A 24,487-nucleotide genomic window follows, 5' to 3' on the forward strand; every position below is an offset into this window, starting at 1 on the left:
ATGGACTTCTCATATATTAGAGTTGAGTGTGTGATGCTGGAAAAGTACAGCAGGTCAGGTAGCATCCAAGGAGCTGGGATCTGCTCCTCAGATGCTGCCTGACCTGCTGTGTTTTTCCAGCACCACACTCTCGACTCTGATCTTCAGCATCTGCAGTCTTCACTTGCTCCTTCTCATATATTAGCGTTGATCTTTCTCTGCATCTTATCTCACTGGGTGGTGCAGAGGCACACTGCTGCCTCACAGCACCAAGGACCTCGGTTCAATTCTAGCCTAGGGTGATGGTCTGTATGGAGGTTGCACATTTTCCCTGTGTCTGTGTAGGTTTCCTCCCACAATCCAAAAGATATGCAGGTTAGGTGAATTGGCCATGCTAAATTGCCCATAGTGTTCAGGGATGTGTAGGTTAGGTGCATTAGTCAGGGTAGATGTAGAGGACTGGGTCTGCGTGGGTTACTTTTCGGAGGGCTGGTGTGGACTTAGAATCATAAAGTCATAGAGATGCACAGCATGGAAACAGACCCTTAGATCCAACCCACCCATGCCGACCAGATATCTTAACCCAATCTAGTCCCACCTGCCAGTGCCTGGCCCATATCCCTCCAAGCCCTTCCTATTCTTAAAGGGCCTATTTCCACACAATAATTCTAATTCTCTGTTGTGGTATCAGTACATTCTGTTTTCTGTTCTATTATCCTGATGTACTTACATAAGGTATAATTTGCCTGGATAGTGTGCAAACAATACTTTTCACTGTATCTTGGTACATGTGACATTAATAAGTCAAACCAAGACAAATCTGAAGGAGGGTCACAAGGCTCAAAATATTAACTCTGTTTCTTGCCACAGATACTGCCACACTTTCTGAGTTTCTCCAGCAATTTCTGTTTTTGTCTCAAAATCTCTTTATAGCCTCCATCTGTATGATTGGTTTATTACTAGCACTGACAGAATATGTCCACAACTGACAAATATTCTCCGCAGTATTAGTTTCTGTCACTAAAAATTGTACCTCCACTATGCTGCCACAAGGCAGGGGTCAGCTAATGGGAACAGCTTACCTTCCTTAGAATTATCTAAACCTGTCACAGTATTGTGTAGATATATCAAGTTACTTTACTCTAAATGAGTACAACCCCAGTTTCCCCAACCTGCTGTTGATCAGATACGACAGATACATGAGAAAGTGATGAATTATAACATGAAGCTCAGCTGAAGAATAGAAGTAACTGCTTTCATTTTTCACAAGTGATTTCTAATTTGTTAAAATTCAAGGGTAGATAAAGACTATTATTTACTATTCGCTTTTCCTAAATTAAAACTTTTTTTGCTTCTCCATCTCAACAATTTAATAAAATTGAGACTTGCATGGAAAACTTTATCATGATGGAAAACCATTTTGTAGAAGGTGTCAATGGGGAGATCTCCATTTGGATCAGCATACTTCAGAGTTGTCATGGGAGTGTAAAGCGTGTTTGTCTGATGACGGAATGGCGGATTATCTGAGGTAATGATCTTCTTGGTGTGCTGTTCAATAAAAAGAAAGACAAAATCATTTAGAAATTGTATGAATTAATGTTTTATGTTTATTAACTATGGTTTTCTCCTAGCTAAACATTTCATCAGTGCTCTCCCTACTTCCTGTACCAGGCTTGATTTTTGTAACCAAGTGAAATACTGTACACCAAAGTGATCCTTACTCCTGAATATGATCATACAGCTTTGATTTTTATAGTGAGTGAAAAGGAGTGGCCAGTTGGTTAATATTGTGTCAGTATATGTGGTAGGCTTTCCTCTATAGTCCTAATGTCCATGGATATGAAATCCAATCCTGAGATAATTAAACAACAACTTGAGGAGAGATCTACAAGGTGTATACTATACATATATTATTATAACTTTTGAATTTGGATTTCAAAATAGATGTAGTTGGGTGTTGGTTATTTCAGTGTAGGTGTTTCTTTTAAAAAAGGTCAGAGAGTCTTTCTGAAACATTGACTAAATCCAGCATTTTTGACAAAAAGCAGGTGACTGTGGAACCCTGTGGTGTTAACACAAAGATGTTTATGACAGGTAAAGTTAACATGTAAAGACTAGAGTGGTAGAAAAACACAGATCAGGCAGCATCCAAGGAGCAGGAAAATTGATGTTTTGGGCAAAAGCCCTTCATCAGGAATAAGGCTGGGATCCTGGGGAGTGGAGAGATAAATGAGAGGGGGAATGTAGCTGGGAGGGCAATAGGTGGATGGAGGTGGGGGGAAACCTCGATTTTCCCGCTCCTCAGATGCTGCCTGACCTGCTGTGCTTTTCCAGCACCACTCTAATCTTGACTCTGATCTCCAGTATCTGCGGTACTCACTTTTGTCAGAGTTAATGTCTAAGGTCATGGGCGGCACGGTGGCACAGTGGTTAGCACTGCTGCCTCACAGTGCCAGAGACCCGGGTTCATTTCCTGACTCAGGTGACTGACTGTGTGGAGTTTGCACATTCTCCCCATGTCTGCGTGGGTTTCCTCCGGGTGTTCCCGTTTCCTCCCACAGTCCAAAGATGTGTAGGTCAGGTGAATTGGCCACGCTAAATTGCCCATAGTGTTAGGTAAAAGGGGTAAATGTAGGGGAATGGGTGGGTTGTGCTTCGGTGGGTCGGTGTGGACTTGTTAGGCCAAAGGGCCTGTTTCCACACTGTAAGTAATCTAATCTAATCTAGTCATTTGTTTGTTTTCAGTTGAGAAGAATCCAGGATGAGCAAGCTTTTTTTTTGTAATTCAGTCAAAACTAACCAGTGTTGAGCTTAGAAGCCACTCTAGTTTCTCTCCTAGAGGAAGGATTCAGGGAACAGATCATATCAGCAAAGACATTAGGTTTGTGTAACTTCCAAACCGAACGTGGTTAGAAATTCTCAAATTGTTAGAATTGAGGCAGTTTAGGTTTTCAGATTGATGAAAAATTCATGTTGACAGATTTGAAAAAAATACTCATGAAATTGTCTTCACATCTCAAGACAAAGACGCCATCAAGAGTGTGTTAGGTAGAATCCTAAAGAGTTGAGCTAGGGGCATAATTTTTCTGTAGTCAAGATTAGAGTGGGACACCCTCCTCCCATTTATCTCTCCACCCCAGAGGCTCCCTGCCTCATTCCTGATGAAGGGCTTTTGTCCAAAACGTCGATTTTCCTGCTCCTTGGATGCTTCCTGACCTGCTGTGCTTTTCCAGCACCACTCCAATCTTGACTCTGATCTCCAGCATCCGCAGTATTCATTTTCACCCCCATAATTTTTTTGTACTTGAGTTTCTGTAATATAGAGTGTTAGGAAAGTGTGTCTTACTGTGTGATGTGAGATCATTCTAATTGTCTAGGTAAAAATGAGGACTGCAGATGCTGGAAACCCAAGTCTGGATTAGAGTGGTGCTGGAAAAGCACAGCAGGTCAGGCAGCATCTAAGGAGCAGGAAAATCAACGTTTCGGGCAAAAGCCCTTCATCAGGAATAGAGGCAGGGTGCCTGCAGGGTGTAGAGATAAATGAGGGGGTGGGGTGGGGTGGGGAGAAAGTAGCATAGAGTACAATAAGTGAATGGGGGTGGGGATGGAGGTGATAAGTCAGAGAGGAGGGTGGGGGAAGGTAGCAAAGAGTATAATGGGTGAATGGGGGTGGGGATGGAGGTAATAGGTCAGAGAGGAGGGTGGAGTGGAGAGGTGGAAAGGAAGATAGACAGGTAGGACAGATCATGGGGATGGTGCTGAGCTGGAAGGCTGGAACTGGGGTAAGATGGGGGGAGGGGAAATGGGGAAATTGATGACCTGGGGTTGAAGTGTTCTGAGGCAGAAGGTGAGGCGTTCTTCCTCCAGGTGTAGAATGATGAGGGAGCAGCAGTGGAAAAGGCCCAGGACCTGCATGTCCTCGGCAGAGTGGGAGGGGGAGTTGAAATGTTGGGCCACAGGGCGGTATGGTTGATTGGTGCGGGTGTCCCAGAGATGTTCCCTAGAGCGCTCTGCTAGGAGGCGTCCAGTCTCCCCAGTGTAGAGGAGACCCCATTGGGAGCAACAGATACAATAAATGACATTAGTGGATGGGCAGGTAAAACTTTGATGGATGTGGAAGGCTCCTTTGGGGCCTGGGATGGAGGTGTGGGTGCAGGTTTTGCAATTCCTGCAGTGGCAGGGGAAGGTGCCAGGGAGGGAGGGTGAGTTGTTGGGGCGCATGGACCTGACCAGTTAGTCACGGAGGGAATAGTCTTTATGGAAAGTGGAAAGGGGTGGGAAGTTAAATATATCCCTGGTGGTGGGGTCTGTTTGGAGGCGGCGGAAATGTCAGCGGATGATGTGATTTATGCGAAGGCTGGTGGGGTGGAAGGTGAGCACCGGGGGGGGGGGGTGTTGTTCTGTCCTTTTTACGGTTGGCGTGGTGGGGTTTGAGGGCAGAGGTGTGGGATATGGATGAAATCTGTTAGGGGGCATCTTTAACCATGTGGGAATGGAAATTGCGGTCTCTAAAGAAGGAGGCCATGTGGTGTGTTCTATGGTGGAACTGGTCCTCCTGGGAGCAGGTACGGCAGAGGTGGAGGAATTGAGAATACGGGATGGCATTTTTGCAGGAGGTAGGGTGGGAAGAGGTGTAATCCAGGTAGCTGTGGGAGTCGGTGTGTCTGTAAAAAATGTCAGTCCACTAGATAGGTTGTTGTTTCCCTTTTTGTTTTTTTTTGTGACATAAACATCTGTTCTGTGCCTGAGGAAAATCTGCAGCTTCATGAGAACATTGAACATAGAACAGTACAGCACGGTACAGGCCCTTTGCCCTTGATAATAGGTTGTGCCGACCTATTATCCTATTCTAAGATCAACCTAACCTACATACCCTACATTTTACTATCCAAGAATAGTTTAAATGTCCCTAATGTATCTGACTCCATTACCACTGCTTGCAGTGCAGTCTGCTCACCCATCTTATTGTGTAAAGAATCTGACATCTCCCCTTAACCTTCCTCCAATCTCCTTAAAATTATGCCCCCTCATGATAGTCGTTTTCACCTTAGGACAAAGTTTCTGGCTATCCACTCTATCTCTGCCTCTCACCATCTTGTACACCTCTATCAAGTCACCTCTCATCCTACTTCACTCCAATGAGAAAAGCCCTAGCTCCTCAAACTTTCTTTATAAGAAATGCCCTCCAATCCAGACAGCATCCTGGTAAATCTCCTCTGCACCCTCTCTAATGATGCTGCACCCTTCCTATAATAAGGTGACCAGAACTGAACACAATATTCCAAATGTGGTGTAACCAGATTTTTATAGAGCTGTAACATAACCTTGTGGTTCTTAAAGCTAATGAAGAAAGCCAACACACCATACGGTTTCTTAGCAACCCTGTCAACTTGGGTGGCAAGGACTCAAGATCCCTCTGTTCTTCCACGTATCCTGCCTTTAACTATGTAATCTGCATTTAAATTCAACCTTTCAAAGTGAATCACTTCATGCTTTTCCAGGTTGAACTCCATCTGCCCAGTTCTGCATTCTGTCAATGTCCCATTACAACCTCCAACAGCCCTCCACATGATCCACAACTCCACCAGCCTTTGTGTCATCAACAAACTTATTAACGCACCCTTTCACTTCCTCATCCAAGTCATTTATAAAAATGTCAAAGAGCAGAGGTCCCAGAACACCATTGGTCACCAAGCTCCAGGCTGAATGCTTTCCATCTACCACCACTCTCTGTCTTCTATGGGCGAGCCAATTCAGTATTCAGACAGCCAAATTTCTCATATCCCAGGTCTCTTTACTTTCTGAATGAGTCTACCATGGGGAACGTTATCTAAAGCCTTGCTAAAATCCATGTTCACCACATCCACTGCTCCACCTTCATCAATGTGCTTTGTCACATCCTCAAAGAATTCAACAAGTCTTGAGGCATGACCTGCCCCTCACAAAGCCATGTTGACTATCTCTAATCAAGATATGCTTTTCCAAATAAGCATAAATTGTGTCACTCAGAATCGTCTCCAATACCTTGTCCACCACAGATGTAAGACTGACTGTAATTCCAAGGATTGTCCCTATTCCCTTTCTTGAATAAGAGAATGACATTTACCACCCTCCAATCATCTGGTACTACTGCAGTTGACAGTGAGGATGCAAAGATCATTGCCAAAGATGCAGCAATCTCTTCTCTTGCTTCCCGTAGTAACGTTAAGTTTATACCGTCTGGCCTAGGGGACTTAGCTATCCTCTTTTTCAAAACCTTCAGCACACCCTCCTTCTGGACATCAACTTGTTTGAGTGTATCAGGCTGTTTCATGCCATCCTCACAAACGACAATGTCCCTCTCACTAGTGAATACTGAAGCAAAGTATCCATTAAGCACCTCCTCTACCTCCTCCGACTCCAGGCATAAGTTCCATTCACTATCCCTGATCAGCCTTACCCTTTCTCTGACCATCTTCTTGTTCCTTACATAAGTGTAGAACATCTTGGGGTTTACTTTAATCCTACCCACCAAGGTTTTCTCATGGCCCCTTCCAGCTCCTCTAAGTCCATTCTTCAGTTCCTTCCTGGTGGCTTTGTAACCCTTTGGAGCCTTGTCTGATCCTTGCCTCCTCAACCTTAAGTAAGCTTCCTTCTTTTGCTTGACTAGATGTTCTATATCTCTTGTCATCCAAGGTTCCTTCACCCTACCATCTCTTCCTTGCTTCAGTGGAACAGACTTCTCCAGCACTTGAGGCAAGTGCTCCCTAAACAACCTCCACATTTCTGACGTGTGCATTTCCCTGAGAATACCTGCTCCCAATTCATGCTCCACAGTCCCTGCCTAGTAGCATTGTGATTCCCTCTCCCCCAATTAAATACTTCCCCATATCATCTGCTCCTATCCCTCTCCATGACTATTGTAAAGGTCAGGGTGTTGGGATCAATATCACCGAAATGCTTTCCCACCAAGAGATCTGACACCTGACCTGGTTCGTTGCCAAGCACCAAATCCAATATGGCCTCCCCTCTAATCAGCCTATCTACACCTCAGTGTCTGATCACCAAGTTAACTAACTAAATAAAAACATATTATGATCTATCCAGCCAGATCTCATCCTGGGACCTGACTTCTACAGCAGGGATCATACTGGAGGAAGTCTGATGTTTTCTAGAGGGCACTGGAGAGGGTCCCCTGCTCTTATGGACCTTGAAGGATACTTAACAAATAATTTACTTTTCTGGACATCTCCTGACTTCTGTTCCCAGCAGGTTTGACCTAGCCCTGATGTCCTTAGTCCAATTTCAGATTAAATTTGGAGATCTGGTCCCGATACTGGCATCCACATGTATAACCAGAAGCTCCAAGCATCAGTTTTTGACACCTACAGTTTAGAATTGCACTCAGGCAGATGAAGAGAGAGAAGGGTGGCTAACTAACTCACTGTATTTTGACTGCTCCTTTGCAGGGTTTCTGAGAGTACAGGAAGAGCAGTTAAAAGTAGGAACACCACTTAGTGTTCCAAAAAAAACTGCAGCAATGGTCGGGATTAAAACCTACAGCTTTCAGTTATTACTGGGAACACCATGACTTCTGGTTTCCCCATTAGGCACCATCCTGACTTGGAAATGTGTTATTGTGCCTTCAGTGTCACTGGGTCAGTAACTACAACATATGGACTTCAGTATTTTAAGAAGTCAGCACTCCACCACTTTCCCAAGGGTAATTAGGGATAGTCTTTCCTGTCAGTGAATAAATAACAAAAGACACGAGGTAATACATTGTCAAAGTCAAGGGCATGTTAAAAATTCTGTTTAAAATCATGAGAAAGGAGAACACTGATTTTATTCCTTCCAGGCATAGTTCCATTCAACTGATTTCACTTCTTATTGATTTATATAGTGTAAGCTTTGATAAGCTTTTTTCTTTAATTGTTAGTACCTCAGCCACATCATCAGCACTTTGTCCCAGGCTTACAAATATGTCCTTGTAGTTGCGTAGGTAAATATTTGTAAACATATCTCTCGTTTCCTGGTCAGCTGCAGACAGATCCACTTTCAATCCCTCTTCATAAACCTTTTTTTCAAATTCAGTGATCACAGGGCCAGGTTCAATCAGTGTGATGCTGTCAAATTAAAAGAAGTCATTGATAAACTCCCAACAATGAATTATTTCTTAGACAGTTAGAGGCTTCTGTATGGTCAGAGTAACTCATTCTCTTCAATCATTTTGCCATCATTATTTTGACTGAGGCTGCTGCAGTTAACACATACTTAGGAATGATACAAGGTGAAGGTAAGCTTAGAATCCCAAAAGTATGGAAACAGTGTTGGGTCATTTGGCCCAACAAGTCCACACCAACCTTCCAAAGAGTATCCCACCCAGACCCATTTCCCATACCCTATAACAAATGCTATTTTTCACAGAATTTAGAATCCCTACAGTATGGAACATGGTGTAGGGGTTCGCAGGGTTGGGGTCACAGGCAGAGGGTGCTGAGGGTTTGCCTGCAAGGGTAAATGGGCAGAGCGGGGCATTGGGAATGTTAGTTCCAAGCAGCTTCCTCATTCTTGCTGACTAGCTCTTTGATCAAGCACAGAGCCTTTCACTGAAGAACTAACCCAAATCAATTGGCATTGGGGAGGCGGAGAAGTGGGAGGGGTAGAATGGTAGATCATAGACCTCCCCGCCCAGAACGTGATCTTTCCAGCAAGGTTCAGGCATGGAGCCATCTAACTGAATTAAATACACTTCCACCAGTGAGAACAGATGACTCCAGCCATAAAATCATAGACTCAGGATATAACTTTTCAAAGGTTAAGGAGAGGCATTTGTTTTGAAGAATTTCAAAAATAGGAACACTCTGCTGTGTTGCACTCTCAGCAGGAAAGAGCAGTTTTGGGCCCCATATTTAAGGAGGGATGTTCTGGTGATGGAGGGATCCAGAAGAGGTTTACAAGAATGATCCTAGTAAAGAAGGGCTTGTCATTATGAGGAGTACTTGAGGATTCTGGGTCTGTACTCGATCGAGTTTAGAAATGGGCGTGGGATCTGATTGAAATGTACAGACTTCTGAGGGACCTGGATAGAGTGTACCACTAGTAGGAGAGGCTGAGACCCAAAGGCACAGCCTTAGAGTGAAGGGACAACACTTTAATATTGAAGTGAGAAGGAATTTCACAGGGGATCAAATTTTGCCACTCCAACTCTGCTTCCATTGTGGAATCTGATGAAAATGGAAATTAGTTTTTTTTTACTGGAATGAGTGGCCACTCTGGAATGCCAGTTTTACACCTGTGTGTCAAAATGGCATCCTGCTATTTCTGACACAATCTGGGAGGTTTTGAGAAAATAAATGTTATGCAAGTTATTATACATTTTTAATAACTTAACACATTATTCTGCAACTGGTGGCAATCAGAGTCCTACTGAGTTCATAAATGGAGTGAGGGGCAGACCGACCTTTTGTTTGTCCCAAAACACGATATTGTTTTCCTAGTAATTTAATTGGGAGAAAAGGTCAACGTTCAACTCACTGTTGGGAAGATATGGGTCCAGTAAGGTCTCCTTTTCAGAGCCTAGACTCTGAAATGTTCCAGTGTAAGATGAGGGATATTCCATAGAGGAGGCTGATGGTCTGAGGGGAAATATACTCTGGGAGGTTTACCATAAATGATGTTCACAAGTAGCCAAGGGGGCAATGGTTTCTACCCACTGCTGCAGCACATCCACCCACCCCGACACCAAACTTGCTCCCCTTGTAAGCAGTCAATATGTGCGTAGTCTGATGAATAAAAAGTTGGATCAGAAGCTAATGTAAGTGACATTTACTCAGCTGCAAAGTGTGGCGAAAGATTTTCATAGATAACATGAGTATACAACTGACTGATGAAATGACACCTTAGCTATTATAAACATTATTTACATAATAGGAAACATAAAATAGAAAATTTGCCTATGTAATCACCAAATGCATACACTGACAGATATAGAGTCATTGAGTCATAGAGATATACAGCATGTAAACAGATCCTTCGGTCAAACTCGGTCATGCCAAGCAGATAATCTAATCTAGTCTGCTTTGCCAGCACTTGGCCCACATCCCTCTAAATCCTTCCTATTCATATACCCCTCCAGATGACGTTTAAATATTGTAATTGTACCAGCCTCCATCACTTCCTCTGGCAGCTCATTCCATACACACACTACGCTCTGCATGAAAAAGTTGCATTTTAGGTTCTGTTTCAATTGGTCCCTTCTCACCCTAAACCTTTGTCCTCTAGTTTGGGCTCCCCCAACCCAGGGAAAAGACCTTGTCTATTCACTCTATCCATGCCCCTTGTGATTTTATAAACCTCTATAAGGTCGCTCCTCAGTCTCCGACGCTCCAGGGAAACAACCCCATCCTGTTCAGCCTCTCCTTATAGCTCAAATCCTCCAACCCTGGCAACATCCTTGTGAATCTTTTATGAACCATATAATGTAATAATCTGAATGTCTTCTGCATCATTTAAATCAATTCTACATACATAAAAACGTAATAACTGGGCAAGAATTAACTCAAAGCTGTCTTTTCCCAAAGTTAGCACAATTGTTACCTACTTCAATTTGAATTTTATTGCCTGAATTGCTAAACTTTCACAAAATCCTTCGACTGCAAATTTTGAGGCAGCATAGATATCATTGAACAAAATTCCTGAAAAGAAAAGAGATAGACAATTAGCTGAAATTTCTTATGAAAAGTAACGCCACTCAAGAAAGAGAAATTAATTCATAGATTGAATCAAATAGAACATGGACAATGCAAGAATTTGATCTCAATGGGCATATTACTGAAGTGATTACATTGCAAATCATACCCTGAATTCCCATCACACTACTAATCACCACGATGTGACCCTTCTTCCTCTTCTTCATATCTGGTAAGATTTCTTTAAGGAGTCTAACAAGTCCAAAGAAGTTGGTGTCCATAACATTCTTCATCTCCTCCAAGCTCTGGCACTCAATTGGTCCAATCATCCCCATTCCAGCATTGCTAACTGGAAGAGATAATACACAGAATTATACAATCACACATTTCTACTCAGTTTTTGTTTTTAACTTAGCAAAGCTGATATATTATTATAATAATGTAAATATATATATAAATGTAAATATTCCTGATGAAGTGCTCTTGCCCGAAACATCGATCCTCCTGCTCCTTGGATGCTGCCTGACCTGCTGTGCTTTTCCAGCACCACACTCTTGACTCTGATTTCCAGCAGCTGCAGCCCTGACTTTCACCTAATGCAAATATATGTAAATTCACATATTTGCAGACCTTAAATGTCCTGTTTAAATCAGCATTGAGAGATGTTCTTCAGCAAACTTACTCTCCAATCTTCACTGAGTTGTAAGCCACTTAACTTTCAGAATAATACAGTGGATTGAACAAACTAATTCTTAAGGGATGACATGCCCTGACATCATGCAGTCTGCCTTCCAAACCCTTCGAAAAAACTACTTTAGCAAGCTTATTTTTAAATTGTTTACTTTTCATGCAACCATTACCATCACCTTATTCAGACATGCCATTATCAGGTCTGTTCTTGTTTGCCAAAACCACCAAATACAAAGAACACCTCCCGCTCCTTACCTCTGCAGCAAACTATTGTCGTAAATCCATCCCTTTTGATTCCTCCATTTTCATCTCAGACAAATACAAGGAACTCCGACATTTTGTTGCCTCTAAGACTGAGATCTTCACTCAGCTACCTCCACCATCTCCTTAATTTCACGGTGCCCACAGAGCAACCTTCCTTTACGGAAGCTTTTGTAAGGAGCATCCAAGAGAGTTTTCTAGAGCAGTATGTAAGTAGTCCAACTCAGGAAGGTGCCATAATGGACCTGGTGTTAGGAAATGAGCCCGGCCGGGTGGTTGAAGTTTCAGTCGGGGATTACTTTGCGAATAGTGATCACAACTCCATAAGTTTTAGAATACTCATGGACAAATACTCATACTGCAACTGTAAAAAACGCTGGTGCGGCCACACTTGGTATATCGTGTACAGTTCTGGTTCCCATATTTAGGGAAGGATGTGGAAGCATTCGAAAAGGTGCAGAGGAGATTTACCAGGATATTGCCTGGTCTGGAGGGAAGGTCTTATGAGGAAAGGCTGAGAGACTTAAACCTGTTCTCATTGGCAAGAAGAAGGTTAAGGGGGGATTTGAGAGAGACATACAAGATAATCAGAGGATTAGATAGGGTAGACAGTGAAAGTCTTTTTCCTAGGATGATGACGTCAGCGTGTACAAGGGGGAATAACTACAAGTTGAGGGATGATAGATTTAAGACAGATATCACAGGCAGGTTCTTTATGCAGAGAGTGGTAAGGGTGTGGAATGCCCTACCTGCTAATGTAGTCAACTCAGCCACATTAGGGAGATTTAAACAATCCTTAGATAAGCACATGGATGATTTTGGGATAGTGTAGGGGGATGAGCTGAGAATAGTTCACAGGTGGACGCAACATTGAGGGCCGAAGGGCCTGTTCTGCGCTGTATTGTTCTATGTTCTATGTTCTAAAGATGAGAGTGGTCCTAAAGGAGGAGTGCTAAATTGGGAGAAGGCCAACGATACCAGAATTTGGCAGCAGCTGGGGAATGTAGATTTGGAGCAGCTTTTTGAAGTGAAATCCACATTCAATATGTGGGAGGCTTTTAAAGAGAGGTTGATTAGGGTTCAGGAGAGATATGTTCCTGTTAAAATGAGAGATAGAAATGGCAAGATTAAGGAACCATGGATGACAGGGGAAAGTGTGACACTAGCAAAGAGGAACAAGGAAGTGTCCATAAGGTCTAGGCAACTGAAGACAGACAAGGTTTTGGAAGGATATTGGGAATGCAGGGCCAATCTGAAATGAGGAATTAAGAGGGTTATGAGATGTCATGAGATATCCTTAGTGATTAAAAGGTGTCATGAGATATCCTTAGCGAGCTGGGTAAGGAAAAAACCTTTTATTCACATATAAGGAGCAATAGAGTGACGAGGGAACGCATTGGCTCACTCAAGGACAAAGGAGGAAAGATATACGTGGGGTCAGAGAAAGTGGATGAGGTTCTTAATGAATACTTTGAATCAGTATTCACCAAGTACAGGGACATGGCGGATGTTGATAGGGATAGATCTGTGATTACGCTTGGTCAAGTTGGCGTAAGGACGGAGGAAGTGTTGTGTATTCTATTAGGTATTAATGTGGACAAGTCCCCAAGACCAGATGGGATCGATCCCAGGTTACTGAGGGAAGTGGGAGAGGAAATAGCTGAGGCTTTAACAGATATCTTTGCAGCATTCTTGAACACAGGGGAGGTCCCAGAGGACTGGAGAATTGCTAATGTTGTCCCTTTGTTTAAGAAGGGTAGCAGGGATAATCCAGGTAATTACAGACATGTGAGCCTGACGTCAGTGGTAGGGAAGCTACTGGAGAAGATACTCAGGGATTGGATATGTACCTATTTGGAAGAAAATGAGCTTATCAGTGATAAGCAGCATGGTCTTGTGCAGGTAAGGTCATGTCTTACAAACCGTGGGGCGGCACAGTGGCTCAGTGGTTAGCACTGCTGCCTCACAGCACCAGGGTCCCATGTTCGATTCCAGCCTCGGGTGACTGTCTGTGTGGAGTTTGCACGTCCTCCCTGTGTCTGTGTGGGTTTCCTCTGGGTGCTCCGGTTTCCTCCCACAGTCCAAAGGTGTGCAGGTCAGGTGAATTGGCTGTGCTAAATTGCCCGTAGTGTTAGGTGCATTTGTCAGAGGGAAATGGGATTGGGTGGGTTACTGTTCGGAGGGCCAGTGTGGACTTGTTGGGCCGAAGAGCCTGTTTCCACACTGTAGGGAATCTAATCTAAAAAAGAATTATTTGAAGAGGTAACAAAATCAGTTGATGAGGGGAAGGAATGTAGATGTCATATACATGGACTTTAGTAAGGGGTTTGATAAGGTTCCCCATGGTAGGCTGATGGAGAAGGTGAAGTCGCATGGGGTCCAGGGTGTTCTAGCTAGATGGATAGAGAACTAATTGGGCAATAAGAGACAGATAGTAGTGAAAGGGAGCTTCTCAAAATGGAGACCTGTTACCACTGGTTTCCCACAGGGATCCGTACTGGGAGCACTGTTGTTTGTGATTTTCATAAATGATTTGGAGGAAGGTGTAGGTTGCCTCATTAGCACATTTGCAGATGACACTAAGATTGGTGGAGTAGCAGATAGTGAAGGGGACGGTCAGAGAATATGGCAGAATATACATAGATTGGAGAGTTGGGCAGAGAAATGGCAAATGGGCTCAATCCGGATAAATGTGAGGTGATGCATTTTGGAAGCTGCAATTCCAGTGTGATCTATACAATAAATGGAAAATTGATGTACCGAGAGATCAGGTGTTCAGGTCCATTGTTCCCTGAAAGTGGCAACACAGATCAATAGAACGGTCAAGAAGGCATATGGATGGGATATTGAGTACAGTTGTATAAGACTTTGGTTCGGCCACATTTGGAATACTGCACACAGTTCTGGTCACCACATTACCAAAATGATGTGGATGCCTTAGAGAGGGTGCAAAGGAGGTTCACTAGGATGTCGCCTGGTTTGGAGGGTGCTAGCTATGAGCAGAGGTTGAGTAGATTAGGATTATTTTCATTGGAAAGAAGGAGGTTGGGGGAGACCTGATTGAGGCCTACAACATCATGAGAGGTGTAGACAGGGTGGATAGCAAGAAACATTTTCCCAGAGTGGAGGACTCGATTACTAGGGGTCACGAGTTCAAAGATGGAGGGGAAGAGTTTAGGGGAGATATACGTGCAAAGTTCTTTACACAGAGGGTGGTGGGTGACTGGAATGTGTTGCCAGTGGTGTTGGTAGGGGCAGGAATGATAGTATCATTAAAGATATATTTAGACAGATACATGAATGGACAGGGAGTATAGGGATACAGATCCTTAGAAAATAAATGGCAGGTTTAGATCGAGGATATGAATAGGTGCAGGCTTGAAGGGCCGGAGGGCCTATTCCTGTGCTGTAATTTTCTTTGTTCTTTGCTTAAGGATCCTCTGACCTAACCCTGTGATAGTTCCTTTCTCTACTTGCTCCTGCATGTCAGTGCCATTCTCTTAAAGCTCAGCTTGTCCATGGGATCCGAATCCAGCTCCAACTAACCTGCTGACTGTCCAAGATCCCATCCTAATTCCCATATTAGCCAATACTTTTAATGGTTCTCACTCCCATAAACTGTTCACCCCCTCTTGAAACTGCCTTCATTGTCCTCTCCTTTAGAAGGTAATTCTGAATCTCCTTACTCTTTGCAAACTATTACTCCAAATCCAACTTCCCTTTCTTCTCCAAAGTCCTGAACACGCTGTCAATATTCTGAATCCATGCCCACTTTTCCCAGAAATCCATGTTTGAACTCCTCCAATCAGTTTTCCACCTGTGTCACAATACTCAAAAATAAAACAAAGAACAGCAAGCACTGGAAATCCGAAAGAAAATAACAGAAATTGCTGGAGAAACTCAGCAGGTCTGGCAGCATCTGTGGCATGAAAGCAGAGTTAACGTTTTGGGTCCAGTAATCCTTGTTCAGAAGGGTTTGAAGAGCCAGACCTGCTGAGTTTCTCCACTAAAACAGCTCTTATTATCAAAGTCATAAATGACCTCCTATGTGACTGAGGCAAAGATAAACTATTCCTTCTCATTCTTCACACCCTTCCTTGTGCCTTTGATATACTACGCCATCCTACTCCAGCACCTTTCCACTGCAATCAACCAAGTGGGTTTGGTCTCACCTGAGGTTCTGTTCTGATCTATCACCTCACAGTCACAGTGACTTGCAATGGCTTTTCTGCACCACTAACTCAAGTGCCTTCCAAGAATGTATCTTTAGCTGCCTCCTATTTGATGCATGTCACACCCATTGGTGTCCATTGGGTAGGCAAAAGGCCGAGTGGTACTTTTGCCAGACTATTAATCCAGAGACCCAGGTTATGTTCTGGTGACAGGATACTGAGTTGGAGTATCAGTATGGGAGAATAACGTACTGAGTTGGATGATCAGCCATGATATACTGAATGATGGAGCAGGTTGGGAGGGCCGAATGGCCTAATCCAGCCATTACTTTCTATGTTTCTGTGTAAAAGTGCATCCTGCCACAACAATGCAGACTCCCCGAGTGAACTGCACCATGTATGCATCAAATCCTTTAATCACCTTAAACTGTCAATTAGATCGTCATTTAATCTTCTCTACCCAAACCTAATCTATCCTAGCTATCGTCATAATTTAATACCTTCAGCCCTCAGATGAATCTGTAGGCATTTCCGTCATTAATATGTGACCAATGTCAAATTAGATTCATCTGCTCCGAATATATAACACTGCAGGTGCAAATTCAGCACAGAAAATCTACTGTCACACCAACAAAAAATTAAGATTTCAGAACACATACCACAATTGCAAATCCACAGAAGAGATAAAATATTGTTTAGTAATTTCAGTAACAAATGTCTTTTAAGTAAGTTGTCAAAGGTGATAAATGTGTGGAAATTCTAACATTATTTAAGGAAATTATGAGGATTTGATTAAAGGACAGGAAACTCTGGGACAAACAAGGCTGCAGTTTGAAGTTAATGTTAAAAGTTCACTGTGGTTTTAACCATTGTTTAAGTAACAAGACAATCACTTCAATCAATTTATTTTGGGTGGTTTAAATGAAAGGGTGCAGACAGGCCCTTTCAGTGGTAGAGAAACTGCAGTTGAGTTAAAGGAGCAGAAGTACATTCATCTATAACAGAAGGATTGGAAGAGATTACAGAAATGGGGAGGAGTAAAGCCATGTAGGGGATTTAGAAATAACAGTTTGAGAATTTTAAATTGCAACAATGCTTCTCTTGGATTCAGTATGAATAAAGTGACAGAGAGTGCTGGCAGAACAATGCAACCTACAACATAGTTACAAATCACCTCAAATTTACCCAAGGGGAAGAGGTTGACAGGAATGTGTTGAAATATAGTAAACATAGCAAAGACATGCAGAACAGATTCTACAGCAGGTGAACTGAGGTGAAGAGAGGGTCACTGATGTTGCACTGGGGAAATAGATGGTCTCACTGATGATGCAGACGTGGCCAAAAGCTGCAGGGTGGGCAGCATTGTGTGGTAAAGACTGAAGGAAATAATAATTGTTTTCCAATATATATTTAAAGGATATTTCTTGTCGCCCAGTATCAGATCTTGGATAAGCTGTCTGATAATTTCAACAGAGAAGGGAATTTTTGACCTCTGCAAAACCTTTTGAGGCTAGGTCAGTTGAAATTTTTGAAATGGAAACCAATTGAATTCTTTTATGTAGAGGTACCAAGGGAGATAGAAGCAAGATCAGTAAATGGCACTGACAACACTAATATTGTGGTAGTGTCATTCGACTAATGATCAAGAGACAAATCTCACAACCCCACCATCTGGGGAACTTTAATGTAATTAAATCATGAATCTGGAATGAAATCTCATCAGTAATGGAAACTAGCATTGTTGTGAAATCTCAGCTGGTTTACTAATGTCCTTTAGGGAAGGACATATTTGTAACCCGATTGACTTGAAAGTGGTTACAAGCAAGTAGCAATTAATTCTGAACATCCCTCTGAATGAGGGCTAGAATAAACCCACACAGCATCCACCTCAGCATGGGACACAACAGTGGTGGCTGCTGATAATGCACCCAGCAGAGCATTAGGATCGATGAAGTATCAGACCAAAGGTGAATGAAGGCAGGGTACGTTTCACAGGGAGCAGGAGAGAAGGATCACAGAGGGATTTGGAGGCTCAGACATGGGTTGAACCTTCACGCCCAATGTTGAGTTCTCAATCAGGCACTGACTGCCTGTCAATGAGGGATAACACCTTTTCCCCATATTCCAAGAGACCACTGACAAACTGACAGAGTATTTTGGACAGTCTTCTGGCAGTGTGGGAGGGCAGCCCAGCTCACAGTTAATCTTCAGGTCAGTGCCATTTTAACAAGTGACAGCTTTCCTGACACTGGGAATTCAATGTGGTACTCCCGGCCAATTCTCCCCACCCACACTGCCACTGTCCTCATTCCAGTGGTGGCAGTTTAATTCTGCCCAATGTACTGTGGCTGGGACTTCTCCATTTACTACCAAGAGTGTCTTGATGGCTTTACAACAGATGGAGTTGACTAATCCTAAAGCTGCTTATCTGGACCCTTGCATGTGGTGAGCGAATAAACTTGAGGGACGAATCTGCTTGACCATGCCCTTGCCAATCTACCTGGCACAAGTGCATTCATCTATAACAGTATTGGGAGGAGTGACCAATAAGCAAGAGGTCCCATCTTCACACTGCAAACACTCTCCATCATGTTGTGTGGCTCTACGGTTGCATTAAATGAGATAGAAACAGATCTCGCAGTTAAAATCTGGGCATGAGGCATTGTAGGTATCAGCTGCAGAATTGTACTTGCAATTTCCACACTCTAAAAGCTTAATGAGAAAGTAACTTTCTCTTGAATTCTATATTGAGTTAACTTTCTCCACATCCAGTCCAACAAATTATTTCCGAATCATTTTAAGACTAAATATCCTTACCAAGTATATCGATTTTCCTGTTGGGAATACTGCTAATACAGTCACGGATTGACTTTTCGCAACAAACATCTAATTGTTTAATCTCCAGTGTTTTGCCCAGTGAACTTCCGGCAGTATCCACAAGATCTTGTCTCTTACCCAGACTCCGCATCGTGGCATAGACTGCAAATGGATTTACAAATAATGAAAGTACAAACAGCAGGTACAGGTCTCAGATTCCTCATTAGACAAAGCTCTAAAAAACTCAACAACCAAAACTTTTCCAGCACATTTAATACTTTTAACACTAAAAGTTATGGCTTGTCAAGGTTATCATGTCTCAGAAATGCAAACAATTTCCTGTAATCATTTCCTTGACTGTATTTGCAGCTTGAATTGACTGTCTGCTGAGTACATTCAGGCTAACACATCATTATAAACGGCCAACAATCAGAGATTTGCATTCCTTCCCTATTATTTCCTCACACTGCCACATACAATGTAAATCAGCCTGAATGATAGCATCATGTATTGTTTTTCATTTTGTACTCCAGTGGGTGTGAACATACTTTCAAAAGCATCTGAGAAAATCCAACTTCCGATACTTTATACTTTTTCCATGTTGTAATGGAACCTTCAACCTTGCACATTCAATTCCTGCTCAACTTCATAATCCCAGTCACTGCTTTGAGCTCTGTTCCTTTCCCTCTGCCTTGCCCTTCACTTTATCCCACTTTCTCTCTGCATGTACTCACTCTTCTATTTTTGCTCACATCCCTCCCCTTCACATTCTCTTTACTCTATCCTGCTTACCAATCTTTTTCCTAGCTCTTTCTCCAGCTTATTTATATTTTCAGCCATTCCACACTAACACTCTCTCTATTCTTGTCTCTATTACTCTACCACATGGCATCCCGTGACATTATCCAATCTCTTTCTGTCCCTCTTTCTACTCCTGCTCAGGCTAAATGTTTTCAAGTTCGTTTGTACCTCTCCTTCTCCCTGCTTTCTATTCATAATATTGTATCTGTCTCTCTGAGAGACAAACCTGTATGCTTGAAACTCACCCATAAATCTTTTCTTATCATCCTTGGCCAGTTTAGAGGCTATGGCCAAGCCAATTCCTGAGGAGCAGCCAGTAATCAAGACAGTTTTTTGAGCCATTCTGTGAGTTGTGTTTCCTGTCCTAGGGAAGAGAAATTATCCAGGTATGAGCCACCCCGGAGGCCACTTTATCTCCAGTGAGCCTGACGCAGTACTCACTGCTGTTCTCATTTCCGTGATCAGAGGGATAATCTCTGTAACAGATGGCCAGTAAAGGATAGCTTTGACAAACTAAGCACATTAGGAAGCATCGCAGACAATGATATGGAACAAAATTCTTGATAATGCGTATGCCAATGCAAGTTCAAAAGCAAAATACAGCAGAGGTTGGAAATTTGGAATTAAAACAAAAACTATGCTGGGCAACCTGTTAACATGTTGGGTCAGTGACCTTTCATTTGAAATATTGGGTTGGATTTTAACTTACCTGTCCCATCGGAGGCATAGGATGGAGATGGGGCTGGGGGTGGTTTATATCAGTGGAATCGAAGGAAGCCAGAAGCCAGGGTTTCAATTGCAAGATGTGTTATCAAGTTCCCTACATTGATACCAATCTGAGTGACAGACTTGGCATTCACTTGGATGGGGAGCATTTCTGAGGAGACCATAAGGACAGGTAGGGCCACAACTCTTTTATAATTTCTCATTGGATGTGGACATCTCTGGCTGGCCACCATTTATTGCCCATCCCTAGTTGCCCTTGAGAAGGTGGTGGTGAGCTGCCTTCTTGAACTGCTGCAGTCCACCTGCTGTGGGTTGACCCACAATGCCATTGGGGATGGAATTCCAGGATTTTGACCCAGCGACAGTGAAAGAACAGCAAAGTATTTCTCGGTCACGATAGCGAGTGACTTGGAGGGGAACTTGTGAATGGTGGTGTCCCATGTATCTATTGCCTTTGCCCTTTAAGATGAAAGTGGTCATGAAGGTGTTGTCTGAGGATATTTGGCAGATATTTGCAGTGCATTTTGTAGATTGTACACACTGCTGCTGCTGAGCTTTGATGTTGGAGGCAGTGGATACTTGTGGGTATGGTCCCAATAAAATAGGCTGCTTTGTCCTGGATAGTTCCCATTTCTGTGATCAGAGGGATAATCTCTGAAACAGATGGTCAGTAAAGGATAGCTTTGACAAACTAAGCACATTAGAAAGCATCGCAGGCAATGATATGGAACAAAATTCTTTGATAATGCATATGCCAATGCAAGTTCAAAAGCAAAATACAGCAGAGGTTGGAAATTTGGAATTAAAACAAAAAGACTATGCTGGGCAACCTGTTAACATGTTGGGTCAGTGACCTTTCATTTGAAATAGTGGATTGGATTTTAACTTACCTGTCCCATCAGAGGCATGGAATGAGGATAGGGATTGGGATGGTTTATATCAGTGGAATCCTTTATTGGCCATCTGTTTCAGAGATGATCCCTCTGATCACAGAAATGGGAACAGCAGCGTTATTGCAGATACACCCATCGGGGCAAGTGGGGAGATTTCAATCACACTCCTGATTAGTGCCTTGTAGGTGATGGACAGGCTTTGGGGAGCCCTTACTGCAGGATTGCTAATCTCTGACCTGCTATGATAGCCACACTATAGTTGATTAAAGTGTCACTCACAAGAGAGGCATTCAATCTTGGGTTAATGGGTGATTTCAAGGCTGTGGGGGTCAATCCTGGTTGGAATGGCTGATTCTGAGTTGGGGTAATTGATTTTCAAGACCTAGTTAGCTGTCTAGTCACACATTAGGTGGGTGTAGTCTAATCCTTGGATCCAGGAGATTTTGCTAGGAGGCTGGGAATGGGGCTTAGGAATTGAAGGCCTGGGGGGCTGTTAAAATGGTTGGAGGCTGAGAGTTGGGGGTTCAGGTGGTGTATTAGGGAGCTACTGGGCAAGGTGAGAGACCTGGAAGAGGGTAATAGGGTGCACTTGGGTATGTTTGAGGTGAATCAGAGACTGGGGATTCATTAGCAGGAATGGTTCTGGGCAGGTAATCAATCACAGCAGCTTCCTTACTCAGGCACAATGGACCCAGCAGGCAGATAGAGAGGAATTCAATTCCTCAAACCAAGAATCCTTTCGAAGGTTAAACCCTACCTCCCAACTAGTTAAATTCAAAATGGGAAATCCAAATGTGATTCCTGGGAGAAATAAATATTAAAGTTTCAAATCTGCAAAAAAAGTTGGAGCTGAGCCCAAGGATGCACTGTGATACGTCAACTTTTCGACAAAGCCTGCAACCAAGCTGATGCTGAACACTGTGCTTTGTATTTCTTTGGGCTCAACTCGAGTGGTCGAGAGAGGGAAGTGAAGTCTGAGCACCCATGGTCTCCAAAAATCTTGCCCAAGCTTTCACCTGGAGAAGTCACTCCAACTGAGAGTATCTGCTCAACAAATGGGCAGAATCCAACTCACTAGGCAAACAAGCAAAAAAGACAAAGTGCCAATGTATGGCAAACTGGAATGTCAGGGCTAGGTACACAGGATTGAGAGATACCTTGGATTTGGTCAGCTGCTGAATAATTAGGTCAGAAGTCAGATTATAGTCTAACAAGTTTATTTGAAATCAGAAGCTTTCAGTGTGAACCTCGCCTGATGAAAAGGCAATATTCTGAAAGCTTGTGATTTCAAATAAACCTGTTGGGCTATAATCTGATGTTGTCTGACTTCTGACCTTGTCCACTCCAGTCCAACACCAGCACCTCCACATCATGGCTGAATAATAAGACAACAGTGATCGTTGCTGAACTTGGTAGACTGAACATTGACGTAGCTTCTCTACAAGATCTGAAAGTGGATCACTGGGAAACAAACATTACACATTGATCTGGCAGGGGAAGACTTCAGGGGGAAACTTGTGAGTTGGGTGTGGGCCTAACTGAGTGGAGTTCAATACTCTCACTGATAGAAATTCCCATAAACATTTCAGAACCTGTGCTCTCCATCAATTTCTCAACACTAATAGCACTGTTAGCTTCATGAGCATCTGTACAATGATACTGTTCTCCAGTACAAAGGAAAAATCTGATTCCCTATCTCAGAGCATTTTTATCGAGTGGGCGATTGTAATGCAGGTGTGGTCATAAAGTATGACTGCCTTTTTTTATTTTATTATTCGTTCATAGGAGATGGGTATCACTGGATAGGCTCTGGGGAGTCAGGAACTGACTGCAGGATTCCTTATCTCCAAGCTGCACTGAGAGTTAATCAGAGTAAATCCCAGCAAATTGTTGCATCAATAGTTTCTGGCTAAAAGCTTGTCCAAAATTCCAGCTGTCTTTTAAGACCCAGAATGCAAAGGGTACTTATGGAGAGATCAAAACGATAAGAGCTCCATCCCTTGAAAACAAAGTCACAGGAGATCATCACCAAATGCAACAAACACTTGGAGGGATCTCTAGCCTTGCCTTCTGCTTTACAGGGAGCACCATGGAGGTCACCACAGAGAGGCTGTCTGACATGACAGATTAGAGTGGTGCTGGGAAAGCACAGCAATGCAGCCAGCATCCGAGGATTCATTCCTGATGAAGGGCTTTTGCCCGAAACATCGATTTTCCTGCTCCTCGGATGCTGCCTGACCTGCTGTGCTTTTCCAGCGCCACTCTAATCTTGACTCTAATCTCCAGCACCTGCAGTCCTCACTTTCGCCTGGCATGACAGGTGGCAAACCCACAGTGTAAGAGCTGGGTGTAACTATTGAGCCACTAGCCATGGGCAAAGCGCCTGTAGATGATGCTGGACATCTGGACTCAGCAGGAATGAGAAACCTGCAGCATCTGCACAACGTTTGGAGAGAGGGGGCAGGTCTCTTGGATATGTATGATACAAAAAGTTTACCTGTACAAGATGGTGCCACAGTAGCTCAGTGGTTAGCACAGCTGCCTCGCAGCACCAGTGACATGAGTTCAATTCCAGCCTTGGGTCACTGTCTGCGTGGAGTTTGCACATTCTCTCTGTGTCTGTGTGGGTTTGCTCTGGTTTCCTCCCACAGTCCAAAGATGTGCAGGCCAGGTGAATTGGCCATGCTAAATTGCTCATAGTGATCGGTGCATTAGTAAGGGAGTAGGTGAATGGGTCTGGGTGGGTTACTCTTCGGAGGGTCGGTATGGACTTGTTGGGCCAAAGGGCCTGTTTCCGCACTGTGTGGAATCTGATCTAATCTAAACAAGGGTGACCGCAGTGATTCCAGCAACTACCAGTGATTCTCAGCATGACACAAGAACTCACCCATGTCACATGGAAACTCCTGGCTCAACACATCTACCCTGTATCCCAGGATGGTTTCAAAACTGGAAGATTTGCAACTGAACATGATCCTTTATAGTGGCAGCTACAAAAGAAATGTTGTGAACTAAGGAGACCATGATATAATTCCTTAACTGTTCTCTCCAGGGCATTGGATTATGTGAACAATGGCAAGTCTTTTAAGTTGATGGAGATAATTGGCTGCTCTCCAAGGCTGTTCAAATTGATCTCCTTATTCCATGGCAACATAGTAGGTAAGGTTTGTGACAGAGCATGCCAGAACCCTTTGAAATCTGCAGTGAAATCTTTAGCACCTTCATCTTTTTACTACCTTCAGGTCATTCAGAACTCCTTCCCTAGCAGATCTACCTCCACCAAATGGTTTGCCGTGGTTCAAGAAGGCAGCTCACCACCAGAGGGCAATTAAACATGGGTTACAGTTCATCTTTGCGCTCAGCTCTAACTTTTTTGTCAAGTTTGACTGTCTGCGTTTTGAATTCCCTTGAGTTACCCACTTAACTGAGTGACTGCCTGGTTTCAAGGAGGTGGGTTGGCATTTTAATAACCACAATG

At 43.2% G+C, this 24,487-nt stretch overlaps 1 protein-coding gene across 1 annotated transcript; it reads right to left on the minus strand.

The window, feature by feature from the left end:
- Positions 1 to 1,290: 1,290 nt before the first annotated feature.
- Positions 1,291 to 19,732, minus strand: zgc:109982 (uncharacterized protein LOC553564 homolog). Its single transcript, XM_060829600.1, has 6 exons — positions 19,636 to 19,732; positions 18,590 to 18,751; positions 10,819 to 10,998; positions 10,562 to 10,655; positions 7,901 to 8,084; positions 1,291 to 1,527 (listed from the first exon to the last, which is right to left on the minus strand). Exons 1-6 carry the CDS (start codon positions 19,730 to 19,732, stop codon positions 1,291 to 1,293), a joined length of 954 nt encoding a protein of 317 aa, XP_060685583.1.
- Positions 19,733 to 24,487: the final 4,755 nt, after the last annotated feature.

The sequence above is a fragment of the Hemiscyllium ocellatum genome, chromosome 9 (genome assembly GCF_020745735.1).
Source record: "Hemiscyllium ocellatum isolate sHemOce1 chromosome 9, sHemOce1.pat.X.cur, whole genome shotgun sequence".
NCBI classification, from domain to species: Eukaryota; Metazoa; Chordata; class Chondrichthyes; order Orectolobiformes; family Hemiscylliidae; genus Hemiscyllium; species Hemiscyllium ocellatum.

What these genes read in the sequence shown, in the direction of transcription:
- zgc:109982 (XM_060829600.1), bottom strand. Translation starts at nt 19,732, where the DNA reads ATGGCTCAAAAAACTGTCTTGATTACTGGCTGCTCCTCAGGAATTGGC. An exon ending in TAGTGTGATGGGAATTCAGG is followed by an intron (nt 10,656 to 10,818) that starts GTATGATTTGCA and finishes TTTTCTTTTCAG; the next exon opens with GAATTTTGTTCAATGATATC. An exon ending in GTGCTGATGATGTGGCTGAG is followed by an intron (nt 1,528 to 7,900) that starts GTACTAACAATT and finishes TTTATTGAACAG; the next exon opens with CACACCAAGAAGATCATTAC.